Below are 19,523 nucleotides of genomic sequence, written 5' to 3' on the forward strand. Positions count from 1 at the left end.
CTCACATGTATTGTTATGCCTGACTTGAATAACTTTCCAAAACCATGTCATTCATTTAGTCCTCTGTAAAGGGCATTTTGTTTGTAATCTTAGTGTCTTAAAGAAGACTTTTCAGAGACACCAAATGTCCTATAGTTAGTTTAGGAAAAAGCTTTCAAAGTAGGATACTATTTTTCAAAAAAGACATTATTTAACGTCTTCTGGATATGTAATTGAACTGAATAATGACTGATCCATCCCTATGGCACATTATCCATCGGCCAACTGCAATGTTGTAATAGGACAAGTATAGTAAATAAAAGGACACTTCTCATGCCAATTACTACAATTACTTATTATTTTGGAACTTGTATCTCTCTAATCTTTAAAGCTTCTGGCTGCTTTCATTTACTCAGTTTTTCTTTTATTTTAACATATTCAGTGTTTAATGGTGCATTTCAATACATTCTTAGATGCTTTTCCTTCTCATACCTGAACACAAATAAGATTAATCTGAGCATTTGAAATTGTCCTAAAGCATTTTAAATAAGATGAAGCTTTGGCTTAAGCTTGAAAGCTGGAAAAGCCAGTCGCAGACTCTTATTTGAGTCAGGTGACATGGATATTAGATTCAGTGTGCCTTTAGGAGTTGTGTAAATGATTCATGGTCATGTTGCTTAGACTTCATGCTCATGGTCCTGAATCCCGCTGGACTCCCGGACTTCTTAGGAGATGCAAATTTAACCACACAACCGTAAAATATGCACACACATGCAGTCGCAAGAAATAAATCACAGTAAAAACAGGTGCAAGTTTGGAGTTTAAAAAACAGTGCTTCACTTTTACTTAACGGCTAAAGACTAAAGAATTCTTGAACGAAAATATGCCCAAAATGGACTTTTAGTACAGCACAGTCAGGAGATGTTCAGAAACTCTGTGGACCTGTTAAAGTTGAGAGGATCTTTCCTAACAGCTTGAAGGATCATTTTCAAATGAACTGTAGAAACCAAAAGAGACATGGCCTTAAAATTGCCTGCCTGAAATATTTGGCCTTGGTACTCTGCTTGTCCGAGTGTGTGCTGTCTATTGTTTGCGGATATCCATGCTGGGATGAGGCCAGAGTATGAAGAGGACGAGCACCCCAACCATCTGTTCCTAAATCATCAGTGATAAACACTCCAATTAGGAAATGAGTGGGCTGCCATGATTCGCTGCTGAAGAGTGAAACATATTTGTCATTTTGATGTACGCGCCATAATTTTGTGAAAGTTAAAAAAGGTGGGGCCAAAGAAAGGATTTATTCTTACACTCAGTGTACACTCATATTAGTTGTTTATTCTACATTGGATCTTCTCCAATGAGCTCCGCTATGTTTACATCATATATCCAGTATTGCTAATGCTGCTAATAATAACAGTACTAGCTACCTGATCTCATGATGAAAACATACCCATTAGAACTTTCTCGCAAGATGTGAAATACGTACCAATAAGTACATATCACTGCAGTTTCCAACAGAAATGAACCCTAGAGGTGGTAAAACAGCAAGCACTTGTAATCGTTTTCGTACACATGATTACAGCTCCATATGTTTCTCTTTCCAGATGTAACAAGCTTGCTCGGTAGCTCAGCCTACACAGAATTGCACTTAGGATGTGGAATCCTTTGGTACAAATGCCGTGAAAACAGCATGTTTGCGATTGCGTTTTTACGCCACATTCGCTTTTGTTCATACTATCGGGTAGGTTTAGGTGTAGTGCAGATGGTACGTTATTTTAAAACATTACGGAGCATTAGATTTATAGAGCCACTCAATGGTAAATACAATGGTGACATGTACAAAACCAACATCACATAAAACATACCATATGTACGTCCTTTTTTAGCACCACTCAGTGGACATTTCACATTGAATAGGTCACGAAACGTACATGGCGGTACATATTTCGCATTGTGCAAAAAAGTTCCCACAGTTTTCGTCATGAGATCAGGTTGGAGAATATACTAGCTACTAAGAATAACAAAAACAACAAACACATTATATCACAAATACTTTAGATTCAACATAATGTAGTCCAGAATGAGGGCATTGATCAGCATGTATGTGATTTACTAGGCACTTAAGACTGAATGAATAACAAATCTATATAAAGTGCATCAAACCATCATAAATAGGACTCCACAAAGCTCTGGGGAGTTAATGAAGGCCTTCTGAAGTGAAGCGATCCATTTGTGTACGAACAATATACACATTTAACACTTTATAAAACATAATATCTAGCTTCCGCTAACTGTCGTATGCATGTTCACAAGAGAATAGCTTTCCAGCGGATGACGTAGGACATAGGTGTAGCGTAAGCTCCGGTAAGAATATGCTCGAATATGTCTCGAAAGACCCAAGTTTTGTTTACAGCAAAGGAAAACCAGTTTCCTCTTGGCTTATATCGCAATCCTCTGATATTTTTCTTTACAAATCCTCATTTTGTACTTCTAATTCATTAAGGGTGTTTTGTTTTGCTTTCTCCTCTGCGATTCTGCGTTCATTACTTTTCATCAGTACTTATGCTACAACTACGTCATCCACTGGAATGTGACTCTTTCGTGAACATGCGTTCAACAGCAAGTGGAAGCTAGACATTGTAGTTTATAAAATTTTAAATATGGATAATTTCCTTACACAAGCACATCAGTTGACTTCAAAAGGCCTTAATTAAAGAGTTAGTTCACCCAAAAATAAAAATTAACCCATTATTTACTCACCCTTCAGGCTTCCTTCTTTCAGAAAAATCCAATCGAAGTAATAATAAAAATTATCCTGGCATTTCCAAGCTTTAGAATTACATGGGCGAGTGTTTCCCTCCATCAGTCTTAAACAAGTCCAATAAAGTGCATCCATCCAAAATAAAACATTTCTTTGTGTGTACAAAGAAAATGTACAAAACGAGGATTTGTAAAGAAAAATGTTGGAGGATTTCGATATAAGCCAAGAGGAAACCTCTCGGTTACGTATTGTAACCCTCATTCCCTGAAGGAGGGAACGGAGACGTCTCGTCGAGCCCGATGAATTGTGATATCGCCTGGATAGACCAATCTACTTTGTGTGTAAACTAAACGAGCCAATGCACATTGGCATGCATGATTGCATCCAGCTGCGGCTGATCACAGCGTGAGCATATAATAAGCAGCAGGTGCCATGCATAGACAGGTTTTCGCTGAGGAGCCGAGCAAGGCCCGGCCGTACAGCGGGCCTGAGCGAGCCTCCTGGGCCCCTTTTCTGGCTTCCGCCAGGGCTCGAAACAAGGAAAACCAATCACCGTATAACATAGCACCACCTACTTCAGTGAGGCTGGAGCACTGGGAATGTGCGGAGCTCACGTCCTTTCTGTAGGAGGTTCGGAGCAATACACATATAACTCAATTCAGGATATATGGAAGATTGGAGGTGATTGAACCCTCGTGAGATGGTAAATGGTCTACCGGGGAAACAAACAGCCTCTAGGGCGCACTGTGGAATATATAAGAGATGCAGTTAAGTCTCTATGTGGAGCACTCTACCAGTTCTGAAGGATTCATCGAGTGAGGGCCTGACGCCGGACGCTCCGCTACGTCAGGCTGTCAAGCTCAGCGGAGGTACTCGACAGAGTTACTCTAGGGATGCTCTGGAGCAGTATAGCAAGCCGACCAGAGCCAGAGGCCTCTCTGTGTTTCTACCTGTTTAAGGTGAGAACACAGGAGGAGACTGGCTCTACACGAAGGCTATAGAACCTAGTGAACGTGTTAGGGGTCGCCCAGCCCGCAGCTCTACAAATGTCATTTAGCGAGGCGCCACGAGCCAACGCCCAGGAGGATGCAACACTTCTAGTTGAGTGTGCTCTCAGCCTGAGGGGGCAGGGTACACCCTGAACCTGACAGGCCAGGGTAATGGCATCCACTATCCAGTGGGCCATCCTCTGCTTGGAGACGGCATTCCCCTTCTGCCTGCCTCCATGACACACAAAGAGCTGGTCTGAGGTCCTGAAGCTTTGTGTCCGGTCAATGTAGCATCTTAGTGCTCGGACGGGACAGAGCAAGGCTAGGGCTGGGTCTGCCTCCTCAGAGGGCAGCGCTTGCAGGCTCACCACCTGGTCCCTGAAGGGAGTGGTAGGAACCTTGAGCACATAACCAGGCCAGGGCCTCAGTGTTACCTGGGAATCCGCCGGGCCAAACTCTAGGCACGATTCGTCGACCAAAAATGCGTGCAGGTCTCTTGATGGAGGCCAGTGCAAGCAGGAGCAGGGTCTTCATTGAAAGAAACTTCAGCTCAACTGACTGCAAAGGCTCAAAGGGGGCCTGCTGTAGTGCTGTGAGCACTAGAGACAGGTCCCAAGAGGGTATGGAAGGGGGCCTAGGAGGATTTAACCTTCTGGCGCCCCTGAGAAACCTGGTGATCAGGTCATGCTTCCCCACCGACCTTCCTTCTATGAGGTCATGGTTGGCAGAAATGAAAGCCACATAGACTTTAAGGGTTGAGGGGGACAGCCTACGCTTTAACCCTTGCAACGAAAAGGAAAGCACGGCTTTGATCGAGCATCTTCGGGGGGTCCTCTCTATGAGAGGAACACCAGTCAATGAATAGATTCCATTTTAAGGCATAGGCATGTCTTGTGGATTGCGCTCGCGACGAAGTAATGGTGTCAACTACCCCTTGGGGTAGGTCACCTAGAACCTCCGCGTCCCGTCCAGGGACCAGACATGTAATTTCCAGAGGTCTGGACATGGGTGCCATAGGGTGCCCCGTCTCTGAGTCAGTAGATCCTTCCTCAGAGGAATTTGCCAGGGAGGGGCTGTCGCAAGGAGCATCAGTTCTGGGAACCAGGTCCGAGTGGGCCAGTAAGGGGCTACCAGGAGGACCTGCTCCTCGTCCTCCCTGATCTTGCACAGTGTCTGTGCGAGAAGGCTCACTGGGGGAAACGCATATTTGCAAAGGCCCCGCGGCCAGCTGCATGCCAGTGCGTCCGAGCCGAGAGTTCCTCCGGTCAGGGAGTAAAACAACTGGCAGTGAGATGTCTCCAGGGTGGCGAACAGGTCTACCTGAGCCTCCCCGAATCGTCTCCAAATCAGCTGGACCGACTGGGGTGGAGTCTCCACTCTCCAGGAAGCGCAGGTCATGAGAGCTCGTCGGCCGCATGGTTGAGCAACCCAGGAATGTGAATGTCACGAAGCGACCTCAGATGCTTCTGACTCCACAGGAGGAGAAGACAGGCGAGTTGCGACATGCGACGGGAGCGAAGACCACCTTGTCGGTTGATGCACGCAACGGTCGCAATATTGTTTGTACGGACCAGCACGTGCTTGCCTCGTAAGCGCCCCTTGACTCGGAGGAGGGCAAGACGTATTGCAAACAACTCGAGGCAGTTGATGTGCCAAGTTAGCTGGGGGCCCGTCCGGCGGCCGGCTGGAGGCAGCAGCTGCGCGCCGGGGCAGGATGTGACTGATGGCCTCAGTCTGCTTCTTGGCGGCGGAGAACTGCTGGGCGAAGTTTTCCACCGCGTCACCGAAGAGGCCGGTCTGGGACACGGGAGCGTCGAGGAACCTGGTCTTATCACAGTCCCTCATGTCTGCCAGACACAGCCAGAGATGGCTTTCCTGGACCACCATAGTGGACATGGCACGACCCAGAGACCGCGCGGTCACCTTCGTCGCACGTAGCGTGAGGTCCGTGGCGATACGAAGTTCTCTGAGAACTTCTGGGTCGTGACCACCCTCGTACAGGTCCTTCAGTGCCTGAGCCAGCGGCGCCACAGGCCGAATAGGCACTGCCGATCAGAGCCGACGAGTGCCTACAGGCCCGGGAAGGGAGCAACGGACTGCCCCGCCAAGTGGAAGCGGCGGCGGGACACAGTTGCATCGCGACAGCACGCTCCACCAGCGGGACGCCCATATAGCCCCAAGGGTGGTGAGGGAGGAGGTCCCACTCGAGCGGTTTCGGGCAGTAAAAGGTGCCGTCCACGTCCGAGTGAGCTCTTCATGCACTTCCGGGAAGAAGGGCACTGGGGTGTGATGCTGAGAACCAGCGCGGGCCACCCTGAGATACCAATCATCCAGCCGGGAGGGCTCGGGATGTGATGGAGGATTCCATTCAAGCCCTACCCTCTCGGCGGCCCGGGCAAGCATAGCCATCATCTCCGGGTCGGTATCCGGCACCGCTGACCGCCCAGCGGACGACAGTGTGCCATCATCCTCCCCAAAAAGGTCTGGCTCTCCCTCTGATGCCGTGACCAACATCTGTTCGTCGGGGGGAGCCCCAAAAGTAACGGGCGGTACCCCTAGAGGAGGTCCAGCCCCCTCTCCTGGGAGCTTCAGTGGCAACGGAGCGTTGGTGGAAGGAGGAACTCCCGCCGGTTGGGGCGGCGGGGAATTCCTCACCGTCACCGTCAGACCGGCCAGCCCCCTGCTTTCAGATGTAACGCCCCCCCTGCGTTTGCCGGGAGGAACGTTCGATCTGGCAAGAGGGACTGGAACCCCGCCCCTTTGCAGGAAGCGGAGTCTGGTCCGCAACTCCGTGATAGTCATCCTCCCGCAATGGGGGCATGACTCATCCACAAACGCCGCCTCAGCATGTTGAGTGCCCAGGCACGTGAGGCAGCGATCATGGCCATCACCCGGCGCCAGGTAACGTCCGCATCCAGAAACGCACGGGGAGAAAGGCATGTTGTAATTGCCTCGTCTTATAAAGACGCTCACCTGTGAAGCTCTTTTAGAAATTCGCTATTTTAGGAATTTGCTCTTTTAGTGCTGAAGCGCACAGGGGAGATGGCCGCAGCAACACAGAAGGTGGGTGGTGAAAACCAGCTGTGTGCTTCCACTCGACACGGAAGACCACCGCCGCTGAAGCGCCGTGCCACCAACACAAAAAGAAAAAGAGATGTGTTGAAAAAAACTGCTTCTTGACTCGTCAGTTTGACTGGTCGGCTCCGAAGCGAAAAGCTGTCTATGCATGGCACCTGCTGCTCATTATATGCTCACGCTGTGATCAGCCGCAGCTGGATGCAATCATGCATGCCAATGTGCATTGGCTCATTTAGTTTACACACGAAGTAGATTGGTCTATCCAGGCGATATCCCAATTCGTCGGTCTCGACGAGACGTCAAAGAGACCGACTGAGAAGGAACTGGTTTTCCTTTGCTAAAGTAAGGAAACTTCTGTGTACAACCAGTTGGCGCAAGCTGGTTTAAAGTGATTATTATGTTTTAAATATGGATATTTTTCTTACAAAAATGCATCGATTTGCTACAGGAGGCCTTTATTCACCCTCTGAACCTAGAACCTAGTATACACCTAGTATGGCTTGAGGGTGATTAAATCATGGGGTAATTTTCTATTTTAGGTTATCTATACTTTTAATTCAGCCTGTCTTTTTTTTTTTTTTTTTTTTGTCTGAACAGCAACAATTGGCCTTAATATTGTCATTAAGCTGCTAGATTGTCTAAGACCATCCGCAAAACCAGATGGGCCATATCAGCTAAAGGTGGTCAAGCTAGTTTTGGAACATGTTCATGGGCTAATGACCAGCTTAGACTGGCCAGCTAGATACCAGCTACCATGTTCCAAATAACAGCGTCCAGTTTAAGCTGGATTTAGTTTTACAATCTGAGCAGTATTTGTTGGGTACATAATCTCATTTAGGGCTACTGAAAATGTAGGTAAGTTAGACTGCATAAGACTATATCTGTGGCAATTCATGAGTAATTCATGAGCGTCTAGACCACTGTTAGATTTAGCACAACTATGATTAAACTGGATCAGATGTAAAACTGCAAATGTGTTCATTTAATTGATTCTGATTGTTTACAGGATTGCTGAATGAATGAGTTTGACCAGTTTAGACCAGCTAGTTTCAAAGTAACATTAAAAACCCTGGTATTATTTTTCTGCAACCCTTGTTCATCATCTGCAAGTCGCCACAGGTCTGACTGATTCTATGCACATGATGTTTGGCAGAGTGAAGGTGACATCCGTTTACAGATGTCCCTGAATGACATAGTGGGCTCATGATGTCTCCTGGGGGGAGCGGGTAACATTAATGCTGATGATGATGGTTTAACACTCCAGCCCTGCAAACCTGTTACCAGGGGCATTCATTTACACATCTCCCACCCTTCTGCTTCCTTGAGCCAGCCAGAATGTAATTAACAATGTAAATCATCAGCTCCACTGAGGGATTCATTAATTTAGGCAAGCGCCATTATTATGTTCCTGGTTTAATAGAAAAACAAGACAGTCCATGTGCACCTAAAACTAAAACCTTAAACCTCATCATATAACCATATTATTAATCTGTAGGAACGTTCCTCAGACCCAACATATTTTTGAAAACATTATTTGTTATATTCTGTCATTTGAAGTGCTGTGAGCTCAACTTGCCACCATTGTCAAGTGGATAATTTGAGAAATTATCAAACACTAAAAATGCTTTGTCATTTTTTTAATGTTAAAAATGTTAAAATATGCTTTCTAATCTCAGTCTAATTTGCAAAAAGGCATTCGTTGGTTGGTTCACAAGTTGTTTTTGTGATGCTTTCAACATCTCTTTTAGTTTGACTCGGCAACTGCTCAACCAATAGTGTGAGTTTGAGGGCAGGGCTATCTGTTTGGTTGACCAGTGGCAGGTGGGGGAGTGTTTTAGAAACATGTTTGAAAACAATCATTGTTTTTTGTTTCTCTTGGTTGTGTAGAAATGACACACTTTACATTTAACTGGTTTTCTTCAAATCAAAGAAATTAAAGCTAATAAATAGTCCTAAATACATATATTACAGGAATGAGAGTATTTTTATAGGTTGGATGCAGTAGAAAAAGCTCCTTTAGGTAAAAACTGTACATTCATTTTTTAAAGAGTTTTTACTGCCACGTCTACACGCTTCACAAATGTGCTTCAGGACATAGCTGTCTAAGTTCATGGGGTTGAATCATGATGGTAGACTGATAGAATATTCATGATCTTTGCATAGAACTTGAGCTAAGTGAGGTGACATGCTGAATGCACATTAAACTTTTCTTCAGTGGCCTTAAAGGGATAGTTCACCCAAAAATGAGCATTCGGTTATTAATTACTCACCCTTATGTTGTTCCAGGAAATATGTATTTATCCTTCTCTCTCTCATAGCTAGAAGGTGAGTAGATAAGCCCCATCATATTGAGATAAATGTGTTCAAAGGTATGAAAAATCTGTGTGTAACTTTAAAGAATGTCACTACCGAACACCATTTTTATATTAAACACACTTTTTTGGGAGTTAACATAACATAGTTTTTATATGTGTACAACCGTTCAGAACTGTGCTAGCTAACCATGTGCTGATTTGCATCTTTGAGCTAGGTTCAAAAGTATCTAAAATTGTCACTACCGAAACAGTCACGACCAAAACATTTGGTGATGTTTCAGTAGTGACATCTTTGTTTTTGGGGGTGTTAACCCATAAAATTGTCACTACCGTACAGTCACAGTTTCGGTAGTGACAAAAGGGAACACGTAATCTTTTATTTGGGGGAAATAAACAAACTTTTAGTTATGCACATTTTTAGTATTTTAGTATGTTTTAGTAGTGTTTTAGTGTGATGTGTTTACTACCAAAACAAACTGTCACTACTGGAAATGTGCTGTCATGACTGAAACATGGTATATTTTGTCAAAAATAAAGTATACTGAATTCCCAACTACAGTAGATGTTAAGATAGAATTCGGCTAACAAATCCTTAAGTTTGAAATCAGTTTGATCAACCTTTTACCTTGTACAAAGAAAAAAAATATTCAAAATCTCATAAATCACTCTTGAAGTGTTGTTAAAATTGTAATTGTTATTGATTTACTTCTGAAAACATTTTAATAAAAAAGAAAAAAATATACATTTACAAAGAATATGTAAGCTAAATCTTAATAGGTCAATATAACCCTTCGTTTTAAATTATCTATTACTGTGTTGCAGTGGTGACAAATTTGTGGAGAGGACAAATATAACCTTTCTGAAATTTACTTATTAACTGCACAATTATTAGAAATGTGTACCTTGGATATTATACAATCTGTAGAATGGCCCATTTAGCTTATAATGTCCCATTTTGAGCAGCCTTTATGTGTCATCTGGTGATTATGTATGTATGATAGTGTAGCTTATTTCTTATTGGTTAAACTGATGGTGTTACAGCTGACCCTATGTGACATCCCTCTGCAGTGTCCTCTAGTTGCACTGTTATACTCCAGCTCTGTTAAAAAGAAGCTATGATGTAGTTGGGAATTTAAATAATTGAGTAATATCTTTGAACTGCTAGTGCCATAATTCGGGAGCACTTCAGTTCGCCCTTTCAGAGCGGTCCACTTTGGATTGCAGTCTCATCAGCATGCGCCGCTCCTTGATTGCTGATTTCACACACCTTGCCGGCTTTGCCGTGAGTCACGGCGGCGGTTATCTGGAGATAAAGCTCGGGGTGAAAATCCAGCACAAAAAGCATCAGAAGAACATCCATTTCCATGTCAATAAAGCCGAGTAGAAAGGATGACCTTTTCGGCCAGGGCTCATAAGAGCGATGCAGATACCATTCTTTGTTCTGGGAGGTAAACACCCAGTAGGCAACACCTGTGGACCCAACCACAAGAACGGTTCGGTTAATATTCACACCGTAGCTGAGTCGGTGAGTCAGGGGTCCATACTGCCGTGTAGGATGATTCACTATTAATCAAGGTCTCACAGGAGGGCAGCGAGCCCGAGATCTCCATCTCGCTGGCGTTATTTGAGGGAAGGCTGTGCGGGGCTATTATTCAGAGTTTATGTGTGTGTAAAGTGCTAGGGGAGAGAGTTCATACTCAAGAATAAGTACTAATGTGACCCCCTGCCCACCTCAGGTCTAGTGCTAGGAGCAATCTGTTTCTGAATGCACGCAACCCCCTAGGAAGAGGCTGTTTGAGGCAGATTGCTTGAGTTGAAGAAATACCACATGGAGTCGAGCAGCAAATGGCCTTGAATTGGAACCCCACTAGACACTAGTTAGGCCTGACAGAATGCATCTCATATTGCACATTCACTCCTGCGTATTGTTTCGGTCTTGGTTATTAGAGCATTGATGATAGCGGATGCAGCTGTGGCGATAAATAACTCTGAGAATAAACCTTCCTTTATAGCTCGATCCAAAAGCGTGTGACTCTTGGAGCACCTCACAGAGAAGGTGCAGACGGTTATTTGAGTATCTGAAAATCCATCCTTTCTTCTGCGTCATGTAGTGTAATCATGCTTTATAAATATAGAAAGACTAGTTGAATCGTGCATCTAAATCCCATTCAGTCGAATGTGCTAAAAATGTTTCAGGCCTCTTAAATTCTATAATTTGTTTTGTTTTTGGATTAGATCCAGGCTGGCAGACTTCCACATGAATTGCCAGACGACACCGCATTCAATAACAAGCTGTCCTAATGATAACTACCACGGCTGTCTGGTGTCCTACGTTGGACTCATTGGTGAGTGATTATGGGAAAATCTGCTGCACGGTAATAATAAGTATTTGGAATTGCATTTTAATGGACTGACTGTTGGGGAACATGTATTTGCCTTCTTTAGCTGTTTTAATTAGTGATGCATCAGGAGCTTTACTTTTAAGAAAGATTATAAAGAACGGGAGAAGGGGTATTCAAATGTTTTGAAGCCCAGGATCTCAAATATAACAATCCCCTTAGGGTCCCTTTTTCTAAAAAATAAAATCAACTTTATATAAATGTATGTATAATATTGTTTTATTTTAAACATAAATATGTATTATATTTATACTAAAAAAAGTCTAATAGTTTGTGTGTTTGTGTGTGTTACTTACATGATTTCTGGTCAGTTTTTAGAAAGAATTAAAATATTACATTATAAAATATGGTGAATTTAAAATATATAAGTATTTGTTCTGTCGAATCGATTAATCGCATCAAAAAATTTGTCAAGCGTCAGCCAAATTTGCATGTGTATCTTGAAAAGTAATATCAAAGATGCCTTTTCCCCCGGGCACCTTTAGCCCGGTTGTACCCTACATTAATATATACATGTATGTGTGTGTATTTGTTATATATACACATATAAATATACACAGTATACACATATATTGTGTAAACAAACATTTAGTTTGTACTCGATTAATCGATTAATCTAACCAGTCTAAAAATGACCTTAAACTCAAACAAATATTGTATTAGTACTAGCTATTTTACAAAGTAACATATGAATTTGCACAAAAATGCAATAAAGTTCGGATACACAAATATATTATTTGTCCTAAGGCACAAATGTATTATTTACATTATGACTTTTTTTTTAAATCTTTTTAGCAATTTTCATAAAAAAAATCTAAAATAATGACTACTTCTGCTGTGCAAAGTAGGCCTCCAATCATCAGAGCAATTTTTAAATTGCATTCTTTTAGCCTTTTACCTGAAATGCATCCTGGGGGGTTAAAAATCTACGGTCGTGCTGTGAACAAACAGATCTCTAGAAGAGAGCAGACCAACAACCTCTGGCCATTATACTCAGCCAAACAGCACATTATACTCCAGACAGTGAGATCTATAAACCAACATGTTCCTACCTAATGAATATTTATGAGAATTTCTACCCTTGGCCTTACAGGATCAGATGTGACTCCAAACTATGTGGATGCGAGCCACACCAACATAACTATTTCCCCTTGGTGTGGCTGTCGAGGCAGTGGAAATCATGAAGCGGAGTGTGAGGCCTTCCTCCGAGACTTCAGAGAGAACACTTGCTTGAGTGAGTGGAGATGAAACCTCACGTAACCTCACGGCCTGAACAGCCATCCTTATGGGCTTAACCCAAATAGCACATTAATGAGAAACGCTATGTCTTACGGGCATGTGATCTCTTTTGTTGAGGGTCTGTTTTTTCCCCCACATAAAATTTTCATGGCTTTTTCATGCATGTGTTTTTATTTGCATGTGTGTGTGTGTGTGTGTGTGTGTGTGTGTGTGTGTGTGTGTGTGTTTCGGTTTGTAGGAAACGCTATCCAGGCATTCGGTTATGGCACGGATGCGGGTCTAGTTCCCATCACGGAGTCTCAGTCGGCGGTCCCATCAGTGCGGACCAATCTGCAACCAGCTATCATCACCAAACATGTCATCAACTCAAATGATGTCAAGCAAATAGACAGTGCATGTGTTTTCTCCACATGTGCCAATCTTCAGGTAGGTCTGAAAATTTCAGTTCATTGCATTGTGCTACATTATTACCTAGTGAATCCAAAGCTAAAAAATGACGGAATTTAACCCTCTGGGGCCTGAGGGTGTTTTGGGGCCCTGAAGAAGTTTTTCAGATGAAGTGTGCTGTTTTTCTTTTTCCAATATTGAAATACTTTTTTCTATTCCAGTTCAGTCTACAGTTTCATAAAAAAAGATACAAGACTATCACTAAGGCAGTAACCTTTTAAAAGGTGCTAATAAGTCAAATTTAGAGGTCAATAAGGGACAAAGATGTACCTTTAGCTTTTAAACCTTAGGGCACTGCCCCAATGACAGCTTTGTACCTTTTTTAAGAGTGTAGTATGCAGAGACAATTATAAGTAAGCTATTTGGAGGTTGGTTTCACCAGAAAAGTGTAAACGCTGACAAGCTACGGTTTTTTCAAAACATTGTTTGTTTGAGAATCCTAACCAGTCTGACACAGCAACAGCTCAACCAGTAGTGTGAGTTTGGGGCGGGGCTATTTGATTGACTAGCCAATAGCAATTTTGAGAGTTTTTTTTTTTTTTTTTTTTACTTTTACTTTTAAACTGTGGCTGTGGGTTGTTTTCCCCCCCTCAAGTTAAAAGTTTGACATATTGGGCTAATTTAAATTTGTCCAGTAGTTTTGTTTTGTTACACAGATTTGGCAACCCTTATGCTAATGACAATTCAACTGTTCACTTTTAAAGTCTTAAAACATATTCATTATCCAATTAGGGGCTGGGCGATATGTACAAAAAATTATCATAATAATGTTTCTCATATCAGTCGATATCGATAATTATCACAATAAATGTCAAATTTAAAGGCAGATTTTTGCTCCAATGTGAAAGTTGGAAAAACCAGACGGTTAACTGTGGTTTTAAACTATTCTTTATAGTTAAAGGGGTCATCCGGTGCCACATGCACTTTTACAAGCTGTTTAACTGAAATGTGTGTTAGGAGTGTGTGTACACAACCACCCTAGAATGAAAAAGATCCACCCAGTAGTTTTCTTTTAATTTAGTAAATAATTTGCTCCTTCTCATATCGAGCCGTTCTCAGATGCCTGTCGTTGTGCCATCACACCGACAGAGGCCACTCCCACAACAGATGATAGACAGTAGTGTTTAGCATAGACCCGCCCCGAGTGAGAAGTAAACTGTCAGCCATTGTTTCGACGCTGGAGCAGAATGTCGCCTAAGCGAGTGTGGAGTACAGTTGATGGGTGTAACAGCAAACACAGCAGTCATCATTTACTACCGACATCTGAGCCGCTGAGGACACAGTGGCTGAATTTTATTTTTGAAGGGAATGTGCCGCTGATCTACCTAAATAGGTTTATGTTTACGCTAATCATTTCTCACCATTATATGAGAAACTGCTGCTGAAAAATGGATCTGTATCAACTATTAGTATTCCTGCCTCATCTTCACCAGAAGAAGTGAGTGTAATTTCTTTTTCTATGAATCTTTGCTAATCACCTTTTCTAATAATGTGCTAAAGTTAGCGCGTTTCACGATGAATTAAAGTGTAACTTACACTCTCAGAGAACATGGTTATGTCATTTTCTCTATGTAAATCTGTCTCAATATAATTCATAATCACACGTTTATAATGAACAATGCATTAAGGTGATTGTTTATTTGCAAACTGTGTATGCTGTCGTAAAACTACATTAAGCTTAGCTTTGTAACGCTAGATGGTTTAAAACGGTGTCTTTTAATGTTTATGAAGTCATGTACAATTATTTTAAATCATTTTGGATCAGTTATAACTGCATTAAGAATGGTAACTTTAACGCAATGCCTGCAAAATAGTGTTTACAGCCCGCAACTGCATACGAGTAAAGACCATAACACTAGCATTTATGTATTTCAGTATTACAACGGGGTAAGTTATGTTAATCGATCACTTATTTGCTCTTGTTCAGTCAGCTATACCTCAGTAAACACATCGCGTTCGTATCTCTCTCAGTACGCTATCCTGCCAGTACATACAAAGATATATCAAAGTGACATTAGGTTTACTAACCATTCAGAAACGCCTTGTTTAAGCCTTAATTGCCGAACTTCTTCGCGGGGGTCATTTTGTTCCGGCTCCAACTCCGGTTCAAACTGATATAGTTGCACAGATGTGTTTTCAAAGCCTCTCGCGATCATTATTTCTACCCTCAACTGTTGTCTACACGCCCCACAGAACTGAGGGGCGGGGTGAGCAGAGGTTCATATGATTTAAAGGGCCAGGTACTGATATCGCTTCCTGAGAACAGAGCCATTTTTTACCAGGTAAAATGAGTGTTTTTTTACACTACCATTGAGAATTTTTAATCAAAGTATATTACAAACTTTTCATTAGGAACCTAAAGCATCATATTACTTGTGGAAAATGGGCATCAGATGACCCCTTTAAGTTTTTTTACAAAATTAACAAAATTTAATAATAAAAAAAAATTTAATTTAATAAATAAATTTAATAAATAATATTGTTTAAAATCAAGAAACAGGTTTGTGTTGCCTCATAATATCAACAATATGTTTTTTTTTGTCTCTTAGAAATACACATTTGATAGTTATGAAAGCCTGTTTCCGCGACTGAATAAAAAAAAAAAAAAGGTAATTGCGACTTTTTTTCTCGCAATTGTGAGTTTACATCTCGCAGTTCAGACTTTTTTGTCAGAATTGTGAGATACTGTATAAACTCAAATTGTGAGTTATAAGTCAGAATTGCGCAATATAATCTCGCAATTCTGAAATATGAACAATTCTGAGAAATAAAGTCTCAAATGCGTGATATAAACTTACAATTCCGAGAGAAAAAAATCAGAATTGTGAGATATAAACCCACAACTGCAAGTTATAAAGTCCAGTTCTGTGGAGAAAAAAAGACTGATATGTTCACAGAATTCACAGAAATTAGTTTATATCACACAATTCTGACTTTTTTTCTCAGAATTTTGCGATATAAATCAAATTGTGAGTTATAAAGTTAGAACTGCACAATATAATCTCGCAATTCTGAGAAATAAAGTGTCAAATGCATGATGTAAACTCACAATTGCAAAAAAATAAAGGTCAGAATTATGAGATATAAACTCGCAATTGCGAGTTATAACGTACAGTTCTAAGGAGAAAAAAAGACTGATATGTTCACAGAATTTATTTTCCATCTCGTAATTCTGACTTTTTTTTCAGAATTTTGAGATATAAACTCAAATTGTGAGTTATAAAGTCAGAATTGCACAATATAATCTCGCAATTCTGAGAAATATAGGCTCAAATGCATAATATAAACTCGCAATTGCAAGAAAAAAAGTCAGAACTATGAGATATAAACTCGCAATTGCAAGAAAAAAAGTCAGAATTATGAGATATAAATTTGCAATTGCAAGAAGAAAAAAAAGTCAGAACTATGAGATATAAATTCGCAATTGCGAGAAAAAAAAGAGTCAGAATTATGAGATATAAATTTGCAATTGCGAGTTATAAAACCAGTTCTGAGGAGAAAAAAAAAAGACTGTTCACAGGATTCACAGAAATGAGTTTATATCACATATTTGCGAATTGTGTTTATATTTTGCAATTCAGACTATATAACTCGCAGTTGCGAGTTTATATTTCACAATTCTGAGAAAAAAAAGTCAAAATTGTGAGATAAAAAGTCACAATAACCTTTTTTTATGTTTTATTCAGTCGCGGAAACGGGTTTTCATAGATAGTAGCTTAAGTTAGGATGCAGATGTAGACTCTTTTTTTATATGGTGAAATTTAGATTACAGTTACAACCACAAATAAAGTACCATGGTAAAAATGTAATTTGGTTTCTATGTATTTGTATGAAAAACAGTAGTCTAAATACATGTAGTATAAATGCATAAACACTATAGCTTAATCATGAAAAAATACTGTAATTATGTTCCATTACTCCTCCTTCAGTGCATTTATTACATGTCTCTACATTAATAATATAATAAAATTCGATACGAATACACACATTCCTGACACAATACCACTGTGCAGTTAGAGTTACCACAGTAAATCCATGGTAAATTATAGTAACTTAGATTAAAAAGCCTTCTGACTGTATCGTTGCTCTCCTGTTTGTGAGCACTGTATCATCTGGCTATAAACTGAGTTATTTGCGTTCTTCGCTGAATTTAAGCGCTTCACACTGGACCATGCCGCACCGCCAGTTGAACTTTGAACCGAGCGGATAAAAGTTAAGTGTGGCACGCTTAAAAAAACTGGAGCTCTTTCATTCAGCCTTTGCCGCATAAACATTATAACGAACATTTATCAAACTCTTGTTATCATTTACCAAGCAACTTTATATCATGCGATAAATACCCAGCCCTATATACAATATTCTCCTAGAAACCCTGTTTTTTGTCAGTGTAATGGGCAATAGTGCTAGTATTTCTGTAAGCCTACATTCAGTGTGGATAGTCCTGTACATGCCATACTAACATCAAAACTGCCCTGAATGTCAAGATCAGTGCTAAAATGTGTATCGCTGCTTTGTGCATGTACAAAAGCAAAACACACAAATTCCATTAAACCCCCCTTAAATCTAGGCCAAACCTTGAGGACACTAGCTATTAAAATCATCAAAATAACTAAGGAAAGCTGAATCCCTCTTTGGGAGAAAAAAAAATCATGTTTTACCTGAAGATATGCAGAGTGTCTAGTGGAAGGTAAAACACTTTTGTATAATTCAGTATGCAGGTGAATAATTCATAAACTGAGAGCATTTGTCAGCTCATGCAGGGGCCATTTAGAGCGGACCTGCAGCATGGCTGTCCACACCAATGAGGTCTGTAATACCTGAAAATCATGAAATATTGAGCCTTGGTGCTCAGATGGAAGATTAAGGTTTGAATGTGGCCCATGAAAATCGTGTTTCTAGATAGTGTATGTTGATTGTCGCTTTGATTTCAAGGATGTTAGTATGATTTGTCGTGCATGCAGGAAGCTATGTAATCCTATGTAAATGAGTGATGTCATCACAAACACTAATTTGTCAGCTAATCCAAGTTTGAAAGGGCCTGCATTATAGAGATATGATTTAGTGTGACCACTTGCATCCTATCGTGCCTCGCAGTTCTGTCCTAAGTCCTGAGGATTCAGTTATAAGCCCTTGGGTACTGAAGAAAATGACTGTACTCTCTCATCCATGCTGAAACAAATTATGAAAACTCCACAGACAGAAATATCATATAGTCGTGCGGGAAATAACTATTTTAATTTATGTCTCCGGCAATTGTCGTAGGAGGCAACAGTCAATCTCTGAGAAGTGGTTGTCTGACACGGCTGCTCGTATCTACTTGATTACTTGGTGCGTTTACAAGTTGAGCGTATTAAACTTGCGCTAGTGGTAAAGAATTTGAGAGTATGGAATGTGTTGATTGAATAAGCAGCCGTACTCAAACATGTCATGTCTCTTTAAAAAAATAATAACTTCAGCTTTCCACAAACATAGCAATGTTCATAATGGTTAGATTTTCACCTGATACATATACAGAGTATATCATGATTTACTTTGTACATTGTCATTTGTATATTTTTTACCTTTAAAGGGGTCCTATTATGCTTTTTCACTTTTTGAACTTTAGCCAGTGTGTGGTGTGTATGTTTGGGCATAAAAAACATCTACAAAGTTACAAATCTCAAAGTCCACTTCAAAGGGAGATATTTTGTTTTTAAAAAATCCCTTTTTAAGAACAACAACAAACGACTCGTTTGGACTACAGCGTTTGTTTGTTTTTGCATGCAATGATGTCACAACGCGGTATCCCGCCTACAGAAATTAAAATCGTTTGTGGGTGGGGGATTCGCCTAACTTTAGCAATGTATTATTGACAGCCGCTTCTGGAACGCTTCAGCAAGCCGCAGGGCGGCTCATAAAAATGCGAACATTGACCGCGACCAAACAAGTGTCCACGAACTGCTCTGGAATCTGTGCTAGAGCAGCGCCGTCCACATGTGGGGTATAGCGGGTCGAAACATACGATCATCCCTGGATGCTTCGGAGCCGCGCCATAGACGTGCAGTGTGTGATAATGATAATATCATGTATCGGCGATCTCGCAGGCTGACGATGGGACCAACACTACTGTAGCATTTTATTTACTCACCCTTCATGCATCCTAGGTGTATATGACTTCCTTCTTTCAGACGAATGCAATCGAAGTTATATTAAAAATAATCCTGGCTCTCCCAAGCTTTAGAACTGAACTGCATAGACAAGTGTTTCTCTCCATCAGTCCAAAACAAGTCGATCCATATTAAAAGTTTCTCAAATGGCTCCGGGGGGTCAGTATAAG

At 41.1% G+C, this 19,523-nt stretch overlaps 1 protein-coding gene across 1 annotated transcript in view; it reads left to right on the plus strand.

The window, feature by feature from the left end:
* Positions 1-19,523, plus strand: part of gfra2b (GDNF family receptor alpha 2b) — a 104,020-nt gene that overhangs the window by 77,433 nt on the left and 7,064 nt on the right. Inside the window, exons 5-7 of the mRNA XM_073829889.1 lie at positions 11,358-11,467; positions 12,615-12,755; positions 12,999-13,186. Of these exons, the coding sequence (XP_073685990.1) occupies positions 11,358-11,467; positions 12,615-12,755; positions 12,999-13,186 (439 nt within the window). The remainder of the gene's footprint in view (positions 1-11,357; positions 11,468-12,614; positions 12,756-12,998; positions 13,187-19,523) is intronic.

The sequence above is a fragment of the Garra rufa genome, chromosome 23 (genome assembly GCF_049309525.1).
Source record: "Garra rufa chromosome 23, GarRuf1.0, whole genome shotgun sequence".
Taxonomy (NCBI): Eukaryota; Metazoa; Chordata; class Actinopteri; order Cypriniformes; family Cyprinidae; genus Garra; species Garra rufa.